Source organism: Schistocerca piceifrons, chromosome 2 (genome assembly GCF_021461385.2).
Source record: "Schistocerca piceifrons isolate TAMUIC-IGC-003096 chromosome 2, iqSchPice1.1, whole genome shotgun sequence".
Taxonomy (NCBI): domain Eukaryota; kingdom Metazoa; phylum Arthropoda; class Insecta; order Orthoptera; family Acrididae; genus Schistocerca; species Schistocerca piceifrons.
The window spans coordinates 396,067,848-396,092,686 of NC_060139.1; the positions used below are offsets into that span (position 1 = coordinate 396,067,848).

The window sequence follows — 24,839 nt, forward strand, 5'->3', positions numbered from 1 at the left end:
TAGCAGTGATGCCAATATTTCTGAAAATAAACATTTTAATTTTTATCGTGAATATTATATTGTGTTGACAATTCTGTCAAAACTGATCACGTAACTCTTATTTCGTATATTTTGACAGTGCAACGGCTCTTGTGGAAGCATGCAAGAGGTGGAAACGGTGAATTATGGCTGGACAATGTTGGTAATTGTATGCCATCATGAATGAAATATTCAGTGCAATATGGCTGCCGTGGAGAAAGCGTCTTGTTTACAATATTCCATAAATGTGTTTTTCAGTTTAAAATCTTAACGATAATGAGCAGTGTGTTATATTTTTATGTGTTGTAGACGTTTGGTAGTATGCGTGTTCCGGAGTGTTGTAAGATTTCTTCATCGTATGTCGGAGAAGTGTAGTTAAAAAACAGTAATTTGACATGGAAAACGGTTCCGCCTCTAAACCTGGTGCACAGCAAATAGTAAATTAACAAGCATTATGTGTGATTGCGATGTTAAGGGGAGATGTCAGGCGGTCCTGTGTTCCCACGGAAAAATCAGAAGTTTCAGGTTTTGCTGATTCAAACGAAAGTGCAGTGCACAGTAAAAAGCGAGTTACTCGATCAAATGGTGTCCTGGATGCTCGACTGTGCGAGAGGACGGTGAAAGGTCAACACGAAGACAAGTCATACGGAAAACATGTTCGGGTGACTCGAAGTGCAACAAAATTATGGCAGAAGACGTGCGGATACGTGGTGTCAAATGTGCAAGAGAGTCGGGAAGTGGGTGCCGATGCGCCAGAACAGAATCTGATGAAGCCACCTATCAAACCTCCACCTTACCACGTCCAGCGAAATATTTTCTCGGGTGTACTTACACGAAAGCAGCGCAAAGCGCTAGGAAGAGATAGTATACAAAGTGAAGTGCGCACTGCCCCTAAAGAACTGAGAATATCTACTGGTGGGAGGTGTGTCACGCTAGAGAACCTAGCCAACACTAGCGACTACGGAACTGCGTCAGAAGGATCGAGGAACTGTTCAGCAGCCAACGATTTTTCACCAGTTAGTTCTGTAGAGAGTTGTCACTGTGAGTCCATAACTGGAATAACTGAACTAGATAGTGGGTCAAGCAGTGTCGGTAGTATGACTGGCCAGGAGCAGGATTTTGAGGAGCTTGATAGTAAACCAACTGATCTGTCATGTGCTGCATGGGATTCGGATGGCAATGACTGCGAAACTCAAAACAAAGTGGAGTGGGATTCTGAAGCAGAACAGCGTTACTACAGGCATTTGCGGGAGAGTGTAGAAGTAACATTATTGAGGAGTGGTCAGGTCACAGCGATCATTCCTAAAATAAACAGTAGTGGCTATAAAGGAGTATTCAGAATTAATGTGAAGTCTGGAGAAAGCAGTAATTTTTACAGGTAATTGCCTATACTTAACTGTAACAGTGTGATGATTTTGAGAATGTTGGAAGGTAGGAATTACTAGAAATCTGCTTCATGTATAAAAATTTGAAGAAGCTTGGCACACATAAGAAGAAGAGTGACTTTTAGAATATCATCCTGTAAAGCAGTCTGATGAGGATTCCTTCAATATTGTGTGAAATTCTCTATTAGTGTACAAGCAAAAGTTGAAATGTTGTCCTCCTTGTTTATAACAGGGAGAAAATATTAATTCACATTGGTTAAGTAAAAAGGTATCACTATTCTCCTGCCTCTAATATTTGTTACTGTGCCTGTGCAGTAAGTGAGCAAATCTTAGATATCTCTGATCATAGGATAACTATACTGTCATATGACTGGGTGGCATCAAATACATGGCCAGATCACTCCTTGTGATTTGAATGCTTCATTTTGACAAGGTCATTCTTTGTAGAGGTTTGCTGTGAATACAGGAGTTGGTGTAAGTTTTTTGTACAACTATATGTATTTAAACACACCAAAAATATTCTGTTATCAGCCTTCATTAAAATTCATTTCTCTTGTTCAGAATGAGATTTTAACTCTGTAGCAGAGTGTGCACTGATATGATTCTTCCTGCCAGATTAAAACTGTGTGCTGGACTGAGACTCGAACTCAGGACCTTCGCCTTTGACGGGCAAGTGCTCTAACATCTGGTCTACCCGTGCACGGGTAGCTCAGATGTTACAGCACTTGCCCGCCAAAGGTGAAGGTCCTGAGTTCGAGTCTCAGTCCGGCACACAGTTTTAATCTGGCAGGAAGAATCATTTCTGTTGTTACTCTTATTACTATTATTTACTTGTCAAGTCATGCCTCTACAATCCACCAGTTATTGAGAGGTTCCCATATAAATGTACCAGTGTTCTCTAATTATACTGAAGTAAGCAGTGAAAGTCTTCTTGTAGCATTTGTTGTACACAGCCCAAAGCCGACACAGTATGAAAAGAAAAGCTACTGGTGAGGCTATCTTTCTGGTATAGTGCTTTATTTCCTCTTCTAATAATTTTGTCTTAGAATGTTGGTAAAAAATCTTCTAAGGTAAGTCATAGGGTCAGTATTGCCTCGCATGTTCCTACATTTCTCTAGCATCCAATTTGACCTTCACCGAGGTCAGCTTTTACCAGTTTTTCCATTCTTATGTAAAGAATTCGGGTTGGTATTTTGTGACCATGACTTGTTAAACTGATAGTTCGATAATTTTCACATATTTCAGCAGCTGCTTTCTTTGGAACTGGAATTGTGACATTCTCCCTGAAGTCCGAGGGTATTTCGCCTGTCTTATACATCTTGCACACCAGATGAAAGAGTTTTATCATGGCTGGTTCTCCCAAGGCTATTAGTAGTTCTAACGGAATATCGTTTGCTCTTAGGGCCTTGTTTCGAGTTAGGTCTTTACAACTCTGTCAAATTTATCTTGCAGTATCATATCTCCCATCTCGTCTTCATCTACATAAACTTCCATTTCTATGATATTGCCTTCAGGTTTATATCCCTTGTATAGACCCTCTACATACTGACCAGCCATAATAACTGAGCAACTATTGATAATAACTTGTCCAGGTGATAGCAGTGTCACCTGTCGTGGAATGGCTGCTAGTCAGACACACGCATGGTGTATGTAATATCAGTGAGCATACTGACTGTGCATATAATGTGGAAGGTGCATGATCTAGCTGAGTCTGACTGAGGGCAGATTATCATGGCCCAGAGGCTTGGCATTAGCATATTGGAAACTGCACAACTTGTCGGATGTTCGAGGAGTGCTGTGGTGAGTGTATTCAACACTTGGTGAACCCAAGGTGACACAAAGTCCAGACATTGTGGGGTTGGGTGACCACCCCTCATTTACAGATATCTGACATTGTAAGCTGGGCAGACTTGTAAAACATGACAGGCGCCGAACTGTGGCGGAACTAACATTAGGCATTAATGGTCGGCAGATTGCTAGTGTGTCTGAACACACAAGCACTCCTAACAATGGGCTTTCGCAGCCAACGACCTATCCATGTGCCAATGTTAATACCATGACATCAGCAACTACAGCTGAAATGGGCACTAGACATTGGCGTAGTCCCAGAGCGGTTGCATGATCTTATGAATCTTGATATTTTCTTGATTGTGGTGATGGAAGGACATGAATCCGTTATCTTCAGGGGAACAGCTCCTTGACACCTATACTGTGGGTCAGAGAGAGCTGGCAGCTGCTCCATTATGCTCCGGGGAACTTTCACGTGGCTTCAGTGGAGCTCGTGTCAGGCACTCTTGACACCCAATGAGTATCGTACACTGGTTGCAGACCATGTACACTCTTTCATGATGATCATGTTTCCTGATGGCAGTGGCATTTTTCAACAGGATAATGCACCGTAACACAAGGCCAGGATCATGATAGAGTGTTTCGAGGAACACAGTGGCAAGTTCCAATTGATGTGCTGGCACCCCAGCTCACCAGATCTGAACCACGTTGAACACATCTGGGATGTGATTGAACGTAGTGTCAGAGCTCCCCCCCCCCCCCCCCCCCTCCCCGCGCCATACTTGGAATTAACAGGAATTAGGTGGCTTGTGTGTCCAGATGTGATGCCAAATATTGACATATTGACTATTAGGTAGGTGGTCATAATGTTCTGGCTGATCGATGTGTATTCCTTCCACTTTTCAGCTTTCTTTCTTTGGTTAGGACTGGTTTCCCATAGGAGCTCCTGATTTTTAAACATTTGTATTTCTTCTCGCCTGTGTGATTTGCTACATTTTCATATTTTCTCCTTTCACTAACGGAATTTAATATTTCTTGTGTTGTTCAAGAATTTCTACTAGGCCTTGATTTTGTACCTATTTGATCCTCTCCTGCCTTCACTATTTTATCTCTTAAAGCTACCCATTTGTCTTCTACTGTATTCCTTTTCACTGTTGTAGTCAATGTTGTCTAGTGCTCCCTCTGAAACTTTTACGAACTTTTGGTTCTTTCAACTTATCCAGGTTTCATATCCTTAATTCCCAACCTTTTTTCCACTTTCTTCAGTTTTAATCTACAGTTTGTAACCAATAAATTGGGGCCAGAGTCCACATGTGTCCCTGGAAATGTTTCCTAAATCTCTAACTATTATATAATCAGTCCGAAACCTTCCCGTGTCTCCAGGTCCCTTCCATGTAATCTTCTTTTTCGATTCTTAACCAAATGTTACTGAAGATAAAATTAAGCTTTGAGTATAATTCTGACAGGTGGCTTCCTCTTTCATTCCTTTACCCCAGTCCATATTCACCTACTATTTTTCCTTCTCTTCCTTTTCCTGCTATCTAATTCCAGTTCCCCAACACTGTTAAATTTTCATCTCCCTTAACTATCTGAATAAGTTCTTTTATCTCGTCATACATTTCTTCAATCTCTTCATCATCTGTGGAGCTAATTAACATATAAACTTGTACCACTGTGTAGGGTATGGGCTTCGTGTCTTCTTGGCTACAATAATACATTCACTATGCTGTTTATAGTTGCTTACCTTCATTCCTATTTTCTTATTCATTATTAAAGTGACTCCTCCATTATCTGTATTTGATTTTTGTACTTATAACCCTGTGTTCACCTGATCAGAAGTCCTGTTCCTCCTGCCACCAAAGTCACTAAATTCCGCTGTATTTAACTTCAACCAATCCATTTAGCTATTTAAATTTTCTAACTTTCTTTCCCGATTAAGTGATCTAACATTCCAGACTCCAATCCACAGAATGCCAGTTTTGTTTCTCTTGATGACGACATCCTCCTGAGTAATCCCCACAGAATATTTTACCCAAGGGGAAGCCATCATCATTTAACCATTCAGTAAGGCTGCATGCCATTGAGAAAAATTATGGCTATAGTTTCCCCTTGCATTCAGCTGTTTACAGTATATCAGCACAGGAAGGCTGTTCCGGTTGTTGCTGCAAGGTCAGATCAGTGAATCATCCAGACTATTGCCCCGCAACTCGTGAAAATACTGCTGCCCCTCTTCAGGAACCACACATTTGTCTGGCCTTTCAACATATGGATGACAAAACAAAAATGTAATATTAAACATCTTTACACTTATGTGTGTACAGTGTCATGCAGTATTTATCTCTGTTCATCAGATGGATGTAGAGAAATGTTCAATATGCGTTGTCGGCTTTGACCAGCCATATAGGAGACTTGTGATGAATGCCATAAACAGTACGATGACCATAATGTGATGTTACTGATTTTTTTCACGTGGGCTAAGCTACAGATCAGTCAGTCAGTCACCACAACCCGCCTAACGTAGATCTCTGGCAAATCTACATGTCAGTCTTATCATCACAGCCTAGTGTTTTTAGTATCACATTTGTTGGCTTCGCCAAAAACAAAACTGTGGATATTGAATATATGTACTGGAAGGAGACATGACAGCAGCTATAATGTCAGTTTATTCCTGGGGATCTGTTACAGTATCATCTGCACTGAGGTTCCAAGACCTAATCAGGCTGAACTGAGTAAAATTTAGAAAATGCACTTGTGGCTATAACACAGAGTCTTTACAGAGTTACGCTAATACTCAAAGGATCATTTATGTGTATTGATTTTACTTTATTTTACATAATAATTTTTGAGGTGGAGGATGACTTGGGTAACATATGAGTCTACATCACAGATAACCAAATACAATTGGGTTGACAGAAGCGTCCGATCCAACGCGTCGGCTTTGACCCGTGACGTAAGGGTGTTGTCGTGTGTGACGTCATGACGGCGCGGAGTTTGGTTTGAGTGTGGCTGTCTCCAGTTCTGTTTTATGTTATTTTATTTACTTTTCTGATCTGTTCGTTCTATCTCGTGAGATTATTTTTTTTTTTAATTTAAAAACACTTATTACTTATTTTAATTATCTGTGTCCTCGAATTTCTGTTTCAGTTTATTATATTTATCTTTCTGATCTGTTCGTTCTATCCCGTGAGATTTTTTTTTAAAAAAGACAAAAAACACTAATCACCTACTGAAGCATCTTTATCTTCTATGGGTTGCAGGGGTTACGACCCTTGGGGAGGTGGGTGGGTATTCATGCATGGCTGTCTTCACTTACACGTTGTAGCTACGCAAGGTGTCTAAATTTGTTTATATTTAGTTTGCCCCCCACCCAAAACACCCCATTTCCCGCACTTGTCCCGTTAGTGTCATTAGGCTTCTTGTGGAAAGTGTGTGTGTTTGTTTTTGTTTCCGCCATATTTGTGACGTCATGGGTCAAAGCAGACGGGCGGGATCGGACGCTTCCGTATTTCCCTATGACTGGCAGGTGTTATCATTTTTTTATGTGTCAGTGACCATTGATTTTCCTTTAGTTCAAGCTATACTTTTTTCCTAGTTTTGTTGCTTGTTTAAATGGTCTTGAAGGCAATTTATCACTTTCTTTCAGTTCTGTTATGTAATTTTAATGAATCTCATTTGTGAGTTCAAGACATTAGTTTTCTGACCTGACATGTGCAGTTATTGAACTTTTGTGGAAGTCGTGCTTGCTATTTTGATACTACTTTTCTATCTTTTATTTATCATGTGCATGGTGCATGGTGATTGAATTTACTGAAATTGACTGTTAACACTGAGCTATTGACGGTAATGATATGATATCACTTGCCCCCAACATGTTGTATTATTTAAGATGTTCTTAATTAAGACAGAAGTAAAGACATTGAAAAAGAAAGTGATGATGATGATGATGATGATGATATCTGATTATGTGAAAAACATTTAACTAGAGGTCACATGGATTACTCATAATGAGTGTGTTACGCACTCAGTAGCTCATTGGGAAGTTGATTACCAATTTAGTACCATCAAATGAAGATCACTGCTTCTTGCTGTCTCCCGCCCCCTGCCCCCACTTGCTGGCCAGATGCTGTTGATAAAAAGTTTCTTATGGTACTGAGATTTAAACCAGTTATTTCAGAGTAGAGTACCAGAGTGATACAAAAATCTGCTTCAGTGTGGCTGTGCTAAGTTCTTTCACTGTGTGTTACTGTTAGCAGTTTGTTTGCATCCATTATAGCAAGTTGGTTGATAGTGTTCTGTATCCAATGAGAATCGTTGAATCGAATGATTACTTTTAGCGCAATATGGGAATTGATTTGTTTTCTATATGGATACTGTCAAGAAAACTGAATGTTGTGACAGATACACCTGCAGCTTAGCCCAAGGCCTAAGTTAGGTAGGAATGTGACAATTTGGTTATCAGTTGGCAAAGCCAATGAATCTCAACATGAAAATATGATTGCCATCATAGCCTGAGATATATGTTCACCATTGCAATAACCTACTTATATGTCTTATTTTTGATTTTCTTCCGAAAATTCCGAGGATGTGGTTAAATTCCAACGTAATAGAGCAAAACACCAACTCGCTTCATTTATGAACCACAGGAAATTATAAACGAGTGTTCTTATTGGCCACTGACAATGACTCACAGTTCGTTTTGTTCACTTCTTACCATTCATTACACCAACAGTTTGCAATGAAAAAGCTGCAGTACACCATAAGTGCACATTTACTCAAAAATCCAACACATGATGCTTTTTGCATTGCTATCAGGTCAGTTGGATTGTAGGATCACGGAGGATTGATTGAACAGCAGGGGACATAGGTATAGTACCAATAATAATTGAATTTATCTCACATAGTTCTTCGCACCAATATTCATTGTCTCTAATGGTCCAGATATGTCGGCTGTTGCAACCATGGAAGGTAAAACTTTTTTGTCTTGCCATGCCAGCCCATAGATCTCATTAGACCAGGGTGTCGCTATTGGTGGCCAGCGGTGCAGCGTTGTCGTTATCTGCAAAATGCCACGCGACTTGAATGGACAGTGCTACTACTTTTGCTGTCTTATTCCCTAACTTCATTACTCTTGTTTTGTTTTTGTTGCAATCTCGTTTTCAAGATGGTATCTATTAAGTTCAGCTGGTCTTTCAAGTCCTTTGCTGTGTCTGACGGAATTACTTTGTCATTGAAAAACTTTAAATTTTTATAACTTACCTGCTTTTTTTTCTCCCAACCTTCATCTTGGTTTTCTTTAAAACCTTTTATGTGTTGTTGTTTTTCTCACTCTGAAGACTGGTTTGATGTGGCTCTCAATGCTACTCAACCTGGTGCAAGCCTCTTCATCCGCAAACAACTAATGCAGCCTACATCAAATCAGAACGTGCTTACTGTGATCATGCCTTGGGGCTTCCCTCTACAGTTACCCCCGCCCCCCCCCCCCCCCCCCTCCCAGTTCTCTCCAACACTAAATTTGTTTCCTTGGTGTCTCAGAGAGGCTCAGTGTCTGTGGGTAAGGTGCTGGTCTAAAGGTCTTGGATTTGATTCCTGGTCAATCCTAGGTTTTTATCTGTCATTTGTCACATCTTTCACCTCTGGCAGTGTTTGTTTGTATGAAAAATGCCAAGTTGCACCACGGTTCGGAATTTGCATTAAACTGTGGGTGCATCCGTAACTGGCTGGATAATTCAGAAGTTGGAGGAGGCCAATGCTGTACCAACTCCAACAGGACCATGCCTAGTAAAGCACTGTGGTGTTCAAAACAATCTTTGGGTTGCTGATTGCTTCATATCTCAGAATGGGTCCTACCAACCAATCTCTCCTGTTAGTCAAGTTGTGTCACAAATTTCTTTTCTCTATAGTTCTACTCAGTACATCTCCACCTTCATTAGTTACACAATTTACCCATCTACCCCTCAGCATTCTTCTGCACCACCATATTTCTAAAGCTTCTATTCTGTTCTTCCTGAGTGCTTATCATCCATGTTTCATTTCTGTTAAAGGCTACACAGCAGACAAATACCTTTAGAAAAGGCTTTCTAACACTTAAATTTATATTTGATGGATAAATTTATCTTATTTAGGGATGCTTCTCTTGCCATTGCCAGTCTACAGTTTATATTCTCTTTATTTTGGCTGTCACCAATTATTTTACTGACCAGACTGTACTGTTTAGTTGTAGGCCTACTAATTTAGTGTCTCATTTCTTAATCTAATGTCTTCAGCATCACTTGATTTATTTTGATTACATTCTATTGTGTTCTTGTCTTTTGACTTTTGTTGATTTTCATCTTATATTTTCCTTTCAAGAAACTGTCCATTCTGTCCAGCTGCTCTTTCAAGTCCTTTGCTATCTCTGACAGAATTACAGTGTCATTGGCAAACCCTAAAATTTTCATTTCTTCTCTCTGAACTTTGATCCCCTTTTCAAATTCCTCTGTGCTTTATCTTACTGCTTGCTCAACATACGAATTGAATAGCATTGGGGATTACTCCCTTCAAAATTAAAACTTCCCTTCATGTCCTTAAACTCTTACAATTGCAGTCTAAATTCTGTAAAACTTTGCTTCATGTATTTTACACCTGTTATATCCAGAATTTCAAAGAAAGTATTCCATTTAACATTGTTGTAGGCTTTTTCTGTCTCTACACATGGAATAAATGAGCATTTGAATGTCTGTCTTCTTAGATAATATGTGAGCTGTTGAAATTAAATTGTGTAGAAAGTGGGAGTTGAGAAAATTTATCTATCATACGGCGTGCCCTGGGGTATGTGGGAAAAGTCACTAGATAATTTGTGAGTTTCAAACCAGTCAGAAAGTTGCTAGTTTGTAACTGTTTGCTAAAACGCGACACAGAAGTTTTCTGGATAAAAGTTAAATCAAGTGTTGGGTTAAAATAGTATGACACAGTCTGCAAACTGTTCCCGGAAGGTTTGATTTTTTACAATTTCAAATTTTGGGGCAATAGCTGAGGGGTTGAACACTTGATTAAATCTCTTACATAACCGTATTCTAGGCTATCATAAACAGTGTGTTTGGACAGATAAGCGTCCTTGTATCTCAACATTCATCTAGAAAATTCTACTGTAAGAGTAACCTATATCTTGTGTCTTGAATTGCTAAAATTAATCATTTTGAGCTACTGAACAAAGGTATTGAACAGCACCCAAAATACCAAACAAATGTAATTGTGATAAAATTGTAAATAATGTTTATAATCTGATAAGAGGATAGTGATGATTAAAGCTAATTCATCGTCAGTCATATTGGTATTAACATTTTGAATTCATAATGGAGACCCTTTCCTACATAGTATACACATTCTTCCTCCCCATGAACCATGGACCTTGCTGTTGGTGGGGAGGCTTGCGTGCCTCAGCGATACAGATAGCCGTATCGCAGGTGCAACCACAACAGAGGGGTATCTGTTGAGAGACCAGACAAATGTGTGGTTCCTGAAGAGGGGCAGCAGCCTTTTCAGTAGTTGCAGGGGCAACAGTCTGGATAATTGACTGATCTGGCCTTGCAACACTAACCAAAATGGCCTTTCTGTGATGGTACTGCGAATGGCTGAAAGGAAAGGGAAACTACAGCCGTAATTTTTCCCGAGGGCATGCAGCTTTACTGTATGGTTAAATGATGATGGCGCCCTCTTGGGTAAAATATTCCGCAGGTAAAATAGTCCCCCATTCGGATCTCCGAGCGGGGACTACTCAAGAGGACGTCGTTATCAGGAGAAAGAAAACTGGCGTTCTACGGATCAGAGTGTGGAATGTCAGATCCCTTAATCGGGCAGGTAGGCTAGAAAATTTAAAAAGGGAAATGGGTAAGTTAAAGTTAGATATAGTGGGAATTAGTGAAGTTCGGTGGCAGGAGGAAAAATACTTTTGGTCAGGTGAATACAGCGTTATAAATACAAAATCAAATAGGGGTAATGCAGGAGTAGGTTTAATAATGAATAAAAAAATAGGAGTGCGGGTAAGCTGCTACAAACAGCATAGTGAACGCATTATTGTGGCCAAGATAGACACGAAGCCCACACCTACTACAGTAGTACAAGTTTATATGCCAACTAGCTCTGCAGATGATGAAGAAATTGAAGAAATGTATGATGAAATAAAATAAATTATTCAGGTAGTGAAGGGAGACGAAAATTTTATGGTCATGGGTGACTGGAATTCGGTAGTAGGAAAAGGGAGAGAAGGAAATGTAGTAGGTGAATATGGATTGGGGGTAAGAAACGAAAGAGGAAGCCGCCTGGTAGAATTTTGCACAGAGCACAACGTAATCATAGCTAAGACTTGGTTCAAGAATCATAAAAGAAGGTTGTATACATGGAAGAAGCCTGGAGATACTGACAGGTTTCAGATAGATTACATAATGGTAAGACAGAGATTTAGGAACTAGGTTTTAAATTGTAAGACATTTCCAGGGGCAGATGTGGACTCTGACCACAATCTATTGGTTATGAACTATAGATTAAAACTGAAGAAACTGCAAAAAGGTGGGAATTTAAGGAGATGGGACCTGGATAAACTGACTAGACCAGAGGTGGTACAGAGTTTCAGGGAGAGGATAAGGGAAAAATTGACAGGAATGGGGGAAAGAAATACAGTAGAAGGAGAATGGGTAGCTTTGAGGGATGAAATAGTGAAGGCAGCAGAGGATCAAGTAGGTAAAAAGACGAGGGCTAGTAGAAATCCTTGGGTAACAGAAGAGATATTGAATTTAATTGATGAAAGGAGAAAATACAAAAATGCAGTAAATGAAGCAGGCAAACATGAATACAAACATCTCAAAAATGAGATCGACAGGAAGTGCAAAGTGGCTAAGCAGGAATGGCTAGAGGACAAATATAAGGATGTAGAGGCTTATCTCACTAGGGGTAAGATAGATACTGCGTACAGGAAAATTAAATAGACCTTCGGAGAAAAGAGAATTATTTGTATCAATATCAAGAGCTCAGATGAAAACCCAGTTCTAAGCAGAAAGGTGGAAGGAGTATATAGAGGATCTATACAAGGGCGACGTACTTGAGGACAATATTATGGAAATGGAAGAGGATGTAGATGAAGATGAAATGGGAGATATGATACTGCGTGAAGAGTTTGACAGAGCACTGAAAGACCTGAGTCGAAACAAGGCCCCGGGAGTAGACAACATTCCATTAGAACTACTGACGGCCTTGGGAGAGTCAGTCCTGACAAAACTCTACCACCTGGTGAGCAAGATGTATGAGACAGGCGAAATACCCTCAGACTTCAAGAAGAATATAATAATTCCAATCCCAAAGAAATCAGGTGTTGACGGATGTGAAAATTACCGAACTATCAGTTTAATAAGTAACGGCTGCAAATTCCTAACACGAATTCTTTACAGACAAATGGAAAAACTAGTAGAAGCCGACCTTGGGGAAGATCAGTTTGGATTCCGTAGAAATATCATAACATGTGAGGCAATACTGACCCTACGACTTATCTTAGAAGCTAGATTAAGGAAAGGCAAACCTACGTTTCTAGCATTTGTAGACTTAGAGAAAGCTTTTGACAATGTTGACTTGAATACTCTCTTTCAAATTTTGAAGGTGGCAGGGGTAAAATACATGGAGCGAAAGGCTATTTACAATTTGTACAGAAACCAGATGGCAGTTATAATAGTCGAGGGGCATGAAAGGGAAGCAGTGGTTGGGAAGGGAGTGAGACAGGGCTGTAACCTCTCCCCGATGTTATTCAATCTCTATATTGAGCAAGCAGTTAAGGAAACAAAAGAAAAATTCGGAGTAGGTGTTAAAATCCATGGAGAAGAAATAAAAACTTTGAGGTTCGCCGATGACATTGTAATTCTGTCAGAGACAACAAAGGACTTGGAAGAGCAGTTGAACGGAATGGATAATGTCTTGAAAGGAGGATATAAGATGAACATCAACGAAAGCAAAACGAGGATAATGGAATGTAGTCGAATGAGGTCGGGTGATGCTGAGGGAATTAGTTAGGAAACGAGACACTTAAAGTAGTAAAGGAGTTTTGCTATTTGGGAACCAAAATAATTGATGATGGTCGAAGTAGAGAGGATATAAAATGTAGACTGGAAATGGCAAGGAAAGGGTTTCTGAAGAAGAGAAATTTGTTAACATCGAGTATAGACTTAAGTGTCAGGAAGTCCTTTCTGAAAGTATTTGTATGGAGTGTAGCCATGTATGGAAGTGAAACATGGACAATAAATAGTTTGGACAAGAAGAGAATAGAAGCTTTCAAAATGTGGTGTTACAGAAGAATGCTGAAGATTAGATGGGTATATCACATAACCAATGAGGAGTTATTGAATAGGATTGGGGAGAAGTTTGTGGTACAACTTGACTAGAAGAAGGGATTGGTTGGTAGGACATATTCTGAGGCATTAAGGGATCACCAATTTAGTATTGGAGGGCAGCGTGGCGGGTAAAAATCGTAGAGGGAGACCAAGAGATGAATACAATAAACAGATTCAGAAGGATGTAGATTGCAGTAAGTACTGGAGATGAAAAAGCTTGCACAGGATAGAGTAGCATGGCGAGCTGCATCAAACCAGTCTCAGGACTGAAGACCACATCAACAACAACATACACATTCTTTATGTTTTATATCTTCCTCCTCCCCCCCCCCCTCCTTCTGCATTTCATAGTGTAGGTAAATGTCTGTTCCAGCTTCACATTCAGAGTTGTTCCCTATATTTGTAGGGATTCAAGGATCTCTTGTTCCTTGTGGCTTATGACTTCATAGCTGTCAGTATGGGTTGATAGTGTCACTGGTGTGTATCATTTTCATCAATATCTCTCATTAAAAATCCCTAGAAGGTAACAGTAGATCATTCAAATGATCATTAGCACGTACTAGAAGCAGAAGTTGCCACATTATATAAACTGCCCATAGCTCCGAAACAGTATAGTGTTTAGTTGTACATGGGAATCAAGGTACTCAGTTCCCTTTAAAAAAAATCATGGTCATTAGAGTGATGTTGTAGATTTGATTGTAATGAATAATGAACTGCTTAACTGTTTTATCAGTAATAATTCATATATTGGTAATTGTTGCATGTTGTTATCACTCTATAGACACATTCAGTGCAGCTTTCTGTGCTAGTCTGTCTTGTGCTGACATCTGTTCATACCTGCATAACATCCATTTTTAACCTCCTTGCTATATTTGAGACAGTCTCATCATACAATTTGCCTCACTGTCCCCTACTTCCATCCCCCAACTACACATCATTGTATGCACCATATCAGGACACACTCTGGTAAATGTTCAGTTATAATTAGTTTTGTCCAAGATCAACTATTCCTTCAAATTTGTCAGGTTTGCTTAAATCTTTATAATTTCTACTAGTACAAGATTTTGCTTGAGTTTGTCTGCAGTAAGTCACTTAACTTAATGTACATTAAAATGATGATATGGATAGAGAATTTTCATGGTGTGTCTTCTCTCAAATTTTATCTATAATATTTCAGTTGATTGTAGCATCTCTCAGCTGAAAGTGATGGCGCGACTGAGTTGAACAGACACTGTATTGGGGGTATCTCTCTAAAAATGACAAATTTGTTAAACGAAAAATTCCTGGTAGTGTTGGAACATTCTGGTTCTAGTAGTGAGTACTGGAGCTTTAGTAGGGTCATCCTATGGAGCCGAGGTGATTTTTTTGTAAATGTGAGGATTACTTTGCCCGAGGTTCCCTGGGTTTAATGAAACTGCTTGTGGTTCTTCATCTATCATTGCTTTGACTGCAACTATGTGGGATACTGTAAGTTTATTGTGCTATGGGTCCTATTTTCCAGGAGGTATCCAGTGCAGAATTTGTGGAATTGCCAAGATGTTGTTCCATTCATAGAAAATGTATAAACTCAGTAGTACTCGGAACTCTCTTTTTTTTTTCTCAATCAGTAAGTAATTCAATTTGATGATTCAAATCAAGTGCTTCACCTGTTGATTTTTGCACACTGTTACCAGTTGGACAGTGATATTCAGCGTGCACTTCTTGCTTGTTGAAGGTACTCCAATCACATCATGTAGGTCTAAATTTGAAGCTGTTACAGCAACAGTTATTTGTGATAACTCTATGTCTGTGACACTCTTGCTAACAGTGAACTTTGCTGCAGCTGGTTCCTCAGCCACCGGAAATTTTTCAAAAAAGATCGTTATTCCAAACTGGTCTAATTGTAAAATGTTTTATATATTCTTAACTCTGGCTGCCAGTTTCAGCATTTGTGGCATTTTCAAACACCTGGAATATATAAAACGCTTCCTACCTAAATGCCAAATTATCTGCATAATAGGTGCTGTAATGTCACATTCCACGTTTTAGGTGAATTTGGGGTATACAGCATTGCATAAAAGGAAAGATAATTATTCACAGTTAAGAGCAAATAATTTTTTTTTTATAACAACCAGTTTTGAATAATTATCTCTTGTTAGCAATAATTTCTGGTACATATAATTTTCAAACTTGTCACTTCTTCCATAATATGGACAGTTGCAGTTACATGACTGTGTAACGGATATAATAAGCCATCATCTGATGGTTGCTCTGTTAACAACAAACTACAGCTTTGGAATTTTGACATCATTAGATTAGTATATATGATTTTTCTGGTTTGAGGTGTCGGGGATGTACTTAATATTCACTCAAATGTATCTCAACTGGATACAGTGTAGCATGGTAGCCCTACATCCTCACTACAGGGTAGTCCCTGTCATCTGTGGGCCTGAGTGACCTATGTTTCCTCTTTAACTGTGGCAAACCCATCCCCCCTACTCCTCCCCAAAGAAGGAGTTAATACTTCTGAAAGCTAGGATGGTATTATATACTGTTACTTTTATATGTATCTTTAGGTAGCACTGAACTTTAATATTATTTGTTGCAACGGCATTTGCTTCTATACATTAGACTGAAATAATGTGTGTACTGTATAATATTCCACTGTTTTCAGCTAACCATTTTGGCTGCCAATGAAGTACCATGTCTGATTTGGTTACTTAGTATTCTTGACTCCATTTTTCAGGCATGGATTGTCACGAAGTATGCGTGTTCACCATGTTAGTCCTGTGGTGTCTGTGGAACCTCATGGTGTTCATTTTCATGAGAGTTATCCAGCACTTCTTTCCATTCCACTTAGCATTGAACCTCAGGATGAAAAATGGCTTGTTTGTCTATGCAGCAATACGCCAGATGGCGAACTTCCTTGCTGGAAAAGACTACCCCAGAAGGATTATTCATACAGGTAGGGTGAATGCCAGTGTTCTTATATGATATCGCATAATTTATCCTTAATTTTTTGTTTGTATGAGTAATAAGTATAACAATTGTAAACCAATTGCACCTGTGGTGCAGTTAAATAATTCATTCTCACGACTACCACAAGAATGAACAAGATTTTATTGTAGCCATAGTGAGCAGAAGTAAGTCTGTTTCCTCTATCAGAAAGGTATTATTATTATTATTATTATTATTATTGTTGTTGTTGTTGTTGTTATCATTATTATTTTTTTAATTGTTTTTTCCTTTGTGTGCATGCACATTCGATCCTGTGTACCTGTTGTGTGATCTATTAGCATCCACTTTGTTACCATCCATCAGAAGATAACTTTAAATGTTTGTGTATTTCTTGCTCCACCACAGCAATGGGTATCTTGTGATAACAGCAGGCCATTTCAGTCTCTTTACTGTAATCATGGAAGAGCCATACCCAGAAGTTATGCGACACATTCGTAGTCGCCGTGGAGGACGTCTTTACCTGGAAGAAGTTCCTGGTGTTGAAGTAGTTTTTCCTCAGGGATGTTTGGAGCATGATCTTGATGCGTACTTGCGCATATTGTTTGATAGCGAGCCTCATATGCTTACAACAGGAGAACACCATGCATACGCTCTAGCTTCCCCCGTCATCATGTTGGGTCCTCATGGTCATCAGTTTGATCAGAATAGACAGCCGGTAAGTAAGTTGTCATTAACTAATAAAATGTACCATGTTGTTACTCATGCGCCTGTATGATAACATTTGGTTTATCGATGTATGTTGTACCTAACAACATACGACTCCATTAGAGGCAGAGGGATTTTTCTTAACACCTTGTGTAAAATTCCAGTGCTGCTTTCTCCAAGTAAGGAGTGATGCTGATTTCAAGTGTGTGCTTTGGTTTGTAGAGAGTTGCACAATCAAGCAAGAGACAATAAAACACTCTCCAGTACCAAATGTTGTAACTATTGTGTAAAAAAGAAACTGAAAATTTCAAACGAGACTCAGTTTAAGTGCTGTGTGAGGGTGGCACAGTGCTTAATGCATTGGATTTGCATTCAGGAGGAGCATGATTAAAATCCAGATTTTGATTTTCATGCGTTTCCTAAACCTGTGGGCTTTTTCCCTCGAAGATACTTGCATTCTGTCTCGTATGAACTGTAAAAGCGTAATCTTCCGTACTTTTCTCCATTGAAGCACTTTAAGACTGAGAAAGTGAAAAGTGCATCTTAAGAGATTTGTTGTTTGTTGATGAAGGCGTTTAAATAAGAAAAAATGTGATCCAAAAATGACATTCATGTGTCATTGCAAAGATATTTGAAATCAAACCCATAACAAAGAGCTTTGTAGCAATAAGGTAAATGGATGAAGTCCTGCATAAATTGGTGGTAAATCAGATGGAATAAAAGGCATGTGAATTATGAAGTTTCTCATGTTTTAGAAATAGGCAATACTCGTTTTCTCGCTATTGTAAGGAAAGCTTAGAATTTAACATACTTCAAAAATAAAGGATATTAGAAACACTATTTCAGTTGTCAAAGGTTGAAGGAAAGAATGTGTGAAAAGATATATCTTGAACGACTGATAGGAATTTGAACCACATTCCTCCTGAAGCAAGCCTGGTGTTTTAACCAAGGGGCCATTCCACCCAGTCTCTTCGTATAAAAGGGTTTTTTCGTAATCGCTGATTTAACTTTTGGGCTCTTAATCTCCACTATCATTACTATAAAATTTCAGTTTCTAGTCTTGTTTATTATTATTATTTTGAGCTTTTCCTCATTACAGAGGCTTTTCTCCAACATAATAATTTACTTGGAAATTATAATACAAACAATAAACGTACTTAAACTATATTCTCAAAATATTTGTGTGTCTTCTTCCTCTGCACCCATTCTCCTCATTGTGTGCTGTACGTTTTGGAGCCAGGTGGTCATAGGTCGTCCTCTTCTTCTTCTCCCCTCCGGTTCCAACTCCAGTATCAATTTTGGTATTCTGGTTTTCTCCATTTGTTGTACATGCCCGTACCACTGTAATTTCTTCCTATCCATTACGTCATATATTCTTTCTTTTATTTCTAGTCTTGTACACTGTCTAATATTCAGGATGATAAGTCATAGATCTGAAAGTTAAAAGTTTCCATTTCACTCACAGATAAACTTGAAAGAAAAATATTATATTACTACTAAGAATTGGCAACTGTAGATGTAGAATGATTATTTCCAACTATTAAAGCTAACAATGCAAGCCATTGTTTTAAAACTGTGTCATAAATTCTTTAATTCTGTTTATCTGAAAGAGAGAATGTGTTTATTTTTAGCAAATTAAACTCATGTTTTTACATCATTTCCTTATTTTCATTAGGTGTACATTCGGCTTCCAGTACCAGATTATCATGAAATTGTGCAGCATTTTGGGCCACATGTACGACTGAGTGTTTGGCAGAGTTCAACTCGTGAGGGTGAACCAATGGTGTGGAATAGACTTGATGTTCCTTTGAAAGGCCCATATAATGTTTCAGTGCGTGGCATGAACATGCCTGTTGTTTCCTTCCCGGTTCATCATTTTTCTTTCTTCAAGATATTATGGGATGTTTTATCAACTACGTTATATGAGGCAAAAATGGGAATGTCATACTTTTACCCATATATATCTTTTTCAATGATGTGCCAAGCTTTCATGGAAGAAAGTGGAACCAACAATCGCTTTGGGCTCGAAGTAATATGTTACCGATCAGATCATCGCTTACCGGAAACAACAAATTACAGGTAAAAATCTTGTGCACTTAATTTCTTGTATTCTGGATTACATTTACTTGTATTGATGTGTAATGATTTTATTGTCTTTTGGACATCATTTGTCATCTATGATTATATGCAACTACACTTCTCCTAACTAATGTTGCATTCAACAGTGGAAGTGAAGTGGAAGTAATGGTATGATGGGTAGATAACATCATTAAAAGCTGTAATACCTCGGACTCAGAAACAGTAGATCCTTTCTTCTAAGTGAAGAGAAATACCAGAGTATGTGGAAAAGTGGAAACTTGCCTGTTGTTAGGGATGTAGCTCTGAACAAGAACATGGATGCAATGGACTGGAATAAAACAAAATTGTTTTTTAATAGTGGTACTGTAATAGTGGTGAGCTTGGCGGACTGCCATGCGAAGGACTCTGGTTCAGGTGTCCTGCGAGGGATTTCTCGTAGGTGATTGGATTGGGGTCCACTGAGCCTTGTGATACCAGTTGACGAGCTACTTGAATGAGAAGTAGTGGCAGACCTGACGATGGCTGGGAGAGTGGTGTACTGACCCCATGTCTGTCTCTCCATAGTGTGTTCAGATGACTCTATTGGCTGAGGATGACAGGACCATCGATCGCTCACGATTGGCCAGTCTGAGGCCAGAACGGTAGAGCTAGAGGGATTATGAAGCCAGACACAGAATTTATAAATTCTGGAAAATGTGGGCAGCAGTAAGAAAACTAAAAGCTCAAAGACTGAGGCAGTAAAGCAACACTGGAGGGTTTGAGACTTGGGTAGGAAAAGATTGAATTGGTGTGGTATTGATCAAAGATGAGTGCTTCAGGGTTCTGTGTAAGAGCAATTTAATAATATTGGCAGTGAACTAGTGTTTGATTCTGTGGAACTTTTCACAAACCGTAACTGTAAGATAAAACACCATCAGAAGCAGAAAACACAAGATGTCTGTAGTATGTTTTTTGAATTCCATAGTACCTGACATGGTCATCAGGTCAGAGTTATATTTATTGATAGTGATTTTCCATTGCTACTCATATTTTATTGCTCATACATCACATAGCTGGATGGCACTCTTTGAAATTTGGAACATAGCTATAATAAAATAGAAGGAGCAAGAAGTTATTCACAACTTGTACAGAAAAGAAGCTGCTGCTATAAGAGTCTAAAGGATGTAAAAGGGAAGCAGAGGTGGAGAAGGGACTGAGACAGGGTTATAGTTTATCTGGAGTGTTATTCAGTCTGTATGTAGTGCAAACAATAAAGGAAACCAAGGAGAAAGCTTGAAAGAGAATTAAAGTTCAGGAAGAAGAAATAAAAAGTTTGAGGTTTGCCAGTGGCATTTTAATTCTGTCAAAGACAGCAAAGGACTGGGAAGAACATTGGAATGGAATAGGTAGTGTCTTGAAAGGAGTTTATAAGACAAGCATCAACTAAAGTAAAACGAGGGTAATATAATTTAGTCAAATTAAATCAGACGATGCAGAGGAAATTAGATAAGGAAGTGAGAGACTAATAGTAGTAGGTGAGTTTTGCTATTTGAGCAGCAAAATAATTGACGATGGCTGAAGTAGGGAAGATATAATATACAGACTGGCATTAGTAAGTAAAGTTTTATGAAAAAAAGCTATTATTAAAATGTGTTGGGAAATCTTTTCTAAGGTACTTGCATAGAGTGTGGTCATTTATGGAAGTGAAATGTGGATGATAATCGGTTCAAACAAGATGAGAATAGGAGCTTTTGAAATATGATGCTACAGAGATGCTGAAAATAAGGTGGGTAGATTGAGTAACTAATGAGGTGCTACTGAATTGAACTGGGAAAAAAAGACATGTATGTCCCAGCTTGACTAAAAGAAGGGATTGGTTGATACACACATCTTAAACCATAAAAAATAGTCTTTATATATAAAAACAAAGATGAGGTGACTTACCGAACAAAAGCGCTGGCAGGTCGATAGATACACAAACAAACACAAACATACACACAAAATTCAAGCTTTCGCAACAAACTGTTGCCTCATCAGGAAAGAGGGAAGGAGAGGGGAAGACGAAAGGAAGTGGGTTTTAAGGGAGAGGGTAAGGAGTCATTCCAATCCCGGGAGCGGAAAGACTTACCTTAGGGGGAAAAAAGGACAGGTATACACTAGCACACACGCACATATCCATCCACACATACAGACACAAGCAGACATATTTAAAGACAAAGAGTTTGGGCAGAGATGTCAGTCGAGGCAGAAGTGTAGAGGCAAAGAAGTTGTTGAAATACAGGTGAGGTATGAGTGGCGGCAACTTGAAATTAGCGGAGATTGAGGCCTGGCGGATGACGAGAAGAGAGGATATACTGAAGGGCAAGTTCCCATCTCCGGAGTTCGGATAGGTTGGTGTTGGTGGGAAGTATCCAGATAACCCGGACGGTGTAACACTGTGCCAAGATGTGCTGGCTGTGCACCAAGGCATGTTTAGCCACAGGGTGATCCTCATTACCAACAAACACTGTCTGCCTGTGTCCATTCATGCGAATGGACAGTTTGTTGCTGGTCATTCCCACATAGAATGCATCACAGTGTAGGCAGGTCAGTTGGTAAATCACGTGGGTGCTTTCACACGTGGCTCTGCCTCTGATCGTGTACACCTTCCGGGTTACAGGACTGGAGTAGGTGGTGGTGGGAGGGTGCATGGGACAGGTTTTGCATCGGGGCGGTTACAAGGATAGGAGCCAGAGGGTAGGGAAGGTGGTTTGGGGATTTCATAGGGATGAAATAACAGGTTACGAAGGTTAGGTGGACGGCGGAAAGACACTCTTGGTGGAGTGGGGAGGATTTCATGAAGGATGGATCTCATTTCAGGGCAGGATTTGAGGAAGTCGTATCCCTGCTGGAGAGCCACATTCAGAGTCTGGGCCAGTCCCGGAAAGTATCCTGTCACAAGTGGGGCACTTTTGTGGTTCTTCTGTGGGGGATTCTGGGTTTGAGGGGATGAGGAAGTGGCTCTGGTTATTTGCTTCTGTACCAGGTCGGGAGGGTAGTTGCGGGATGCGAAAGCTGTTTTCAGGTTGTTGGTTTAATGATTCAGGGATTCCGGACTGGAGCAGATTCGTTTGCCACGAAGACCTAGGCTGTAGGGAAGGGACCGTTTGATGTGGAATGGGTGGCAGCTGTCACATCAAACGGTCCCTTCCCTACAGCCTAGGTCTTCGTGGCCTCAATCTCCGCTAATTTCAAGTTGCCGCCACTTATACCTCACCTGTATTTCAACAACTTCTTTGCCTCTACACTTCTGCCTCGACTGACATCTCTGCCCAAACTCTTTGTCTTTAAATATGTCTGCTTGTGTCTGTATGTGTGGATGGATATGTGCGTGTGTGCTAGTGTATACCTGTCCTTTTTTCCCCCTAAGGTAAGTCTTTCCGCTCCCGGGATTGGAATGACTCCTTACCCTCTCCCTTAAAACCCACTTCCTTTCGTCTTCCCCTCTCCTTCCCTCTTTCCTGATGAGGCAACAGTTTGTTGCGAAAGCTTGAATTTTGTGTGTATGTTTGTGTTTGTTTGTGTATCTATCGACCTGCCAGCGCTTTTGTTCGGTAAGTCACCTCATCTTTGTTTTTATATATAATTTTTCCCACGTGGAATGTTTCCTTCCATTATATTAATAAAAAATAGTCTGTGTGATAGGGGGGTAAAAATGAAGTTGTGAATGGATTTAGGTTGCAGCAGTTATTTAGAGATGAAGAAGCTTGCTTGTGATAGACTAGTATGGAGATTTGCATCAAACCAGTCTTCCTTCATACTGAAGACCAGAACAGCAACAGCAGCTCCACCACCAGCTACAACATTAAATACATTTCCCAGTTTAATGTTTGTTCCAATAACCTTGCTGGTATTTCATTCATCATAGAATGTACCAATGAACATTTTATTGCAGGGTTTCCCAGAAATGATCTGTTGGTTAGCTGTAGGTAGCCTATGTGAATATTATATTCTTGTAAGATTTTACTAATTCTTAGAGGATCAAGGAGTAAGCATCTTATCCAACATCTGTGCCACATTTCCAGGTGTATATTTTGATTGTTGTGCCCAATTGGATCTCAACTAGGTAGTGGCTGTAATGGGAATTTAATGGCTTAAAATAATTGGGTTCTCTTACATCTTTATAACTATTTCATAGATTGCTCTGATGCACCTGAAGGCTTCAGTCAATTGTCACTTCTCCTCCGCAACCCTACAGTTAGTGGGAGGCTTAAAATAGTGTACTGAGATGCGACATAATAAACGTTTTATGTAACTATTGCATCTCTCTGCAATTTTTGTCATTAAATTATGTTCCTCTTCTGTGTTTCTTAATACCTCTTCATTTGTTCTTTTACTTGGCCAATATACGTGCAGCATTTGACACCGGCACCACACCTCAAAGCTTCAAGGCTCTTATCTTCTGTCAGGAAGATTCATATTTGTGATTAATATGTTGCTACACTTCCAAGAAAACTTTTTACAAACTATATAACTATTTTGATAAGAGAGCCCTAGATGTCAGCAGATAACACTTCATACTGAATGCTCCTTTATCCTGAGCAATTCTATCCCAGAGGCTTCTTGTACGTATTTCATCAGAAAACATAAGGCTTCCAAGTATCAGAACTTGTTCATGTGTCCTAGTTTCTTTCCACCTAACCAGATGTTACCATTCTGCTCCATTTTCCGTATACATTTCATTATGTTGATGATTGTCGTAATTATGCTCATATTATTTTTCAGCTAGGAAGTCATTCATTTTATTTACTGCCAGTAATGCCATGCAGTCTGCAGATCTGACTGTTGTAAATTTTTCTGTGTAATTTGATACTATATGGATTTTGGGTTCGAAATTCTTTAGTTACTCCATTGGTATATATTTTAAACAGTGGTGGTGCTAAGTTGCAGTCTTAACTTAATTTATTTTCCCTACCCCACTTAAATTACTGAGTGAGGTAAAACTGATCTCATGTTCACAGAGGGTGATAGTTTACACATCTGTCCATCCACCCAGATTTAGGTCTCCCATGGTTTCTGTAAGCCAACGGCTTTGCTGCAGTGGTAACACCGGTTCCTGTCAGATCACCGAAGTTAAGCGCTGCTGGAGATGGCAGTCGTGTGTGTGAGGTGTGTCTGCTTGTGTGAATGTGCATGTATTTCTCTTTCACTTTTTTTTTCTGGTGAAGGCTGTGGCTGAAAGCAGATGTGTAAGTGTCTTTTAATTGTGCCTGTCTGCAACGTAATGTGTCATGTTTATAGTAAGTAACTGTTTATCTTTTCCTTAAATTGTTTATGTTCCAACCAGGTGGAGTTTGCATTGTTTAATGCTTACATAAAACTACTTGTAGTAAAATCAAATGCCAACACAATCTCTTCATTGGAAGATTTCTACAAAAATTTAATTCACTTGTTCAAAAAATCACTTACAAACCCTTCATTTGGTCATTTTTTGAGTATTGCTCATAGGGCTGGGGATGTTACCAGGCTGGATTAATAGGAAGATACAAAGAAGAGTTACGTGTTTCGTCATGCGTTTAATTAGTTCGGGGACTGGCATGTAGATGCTCATCAAACTTCA

General features: G+C 39.4%; 1 protein-coding gene across 1 annotated transcript in view; it reads left to right on the top strand.

Moving 5' to 3' along the window:
* Nucleotides 1–214: 214 nt before the first annotated feature.
* LOC124776937 overlaps nucleotides 215–24,839 on the top strand; it is a 107,976-nt gene continuing 83,351 nt past the window's right edge. The window contains exons 1-4 of the mRNA XM_047252158.1: nucleotides 215–1,396; nucleotides 16,266–16,484; nucleotides 16,883–17,192; nucleotides 18,858–19,261. Coding sequence (XP_047108114.1) covers nucleotides 486–1,396; nucleotides 16,266–16,484; nucleotides 16,883–17,192; nucleotides 18,858–19,261 — 1,844 coding nt within the window. The 5' untranslated portion in view covers nucleotides 215–485. The remainder of the gene's footprint in view (nucleotides 1,397–16,265; nucleotides 16,485–16,882; nucleotides 17,193–18,857; nucleotides 19,262–24,839) is intronic.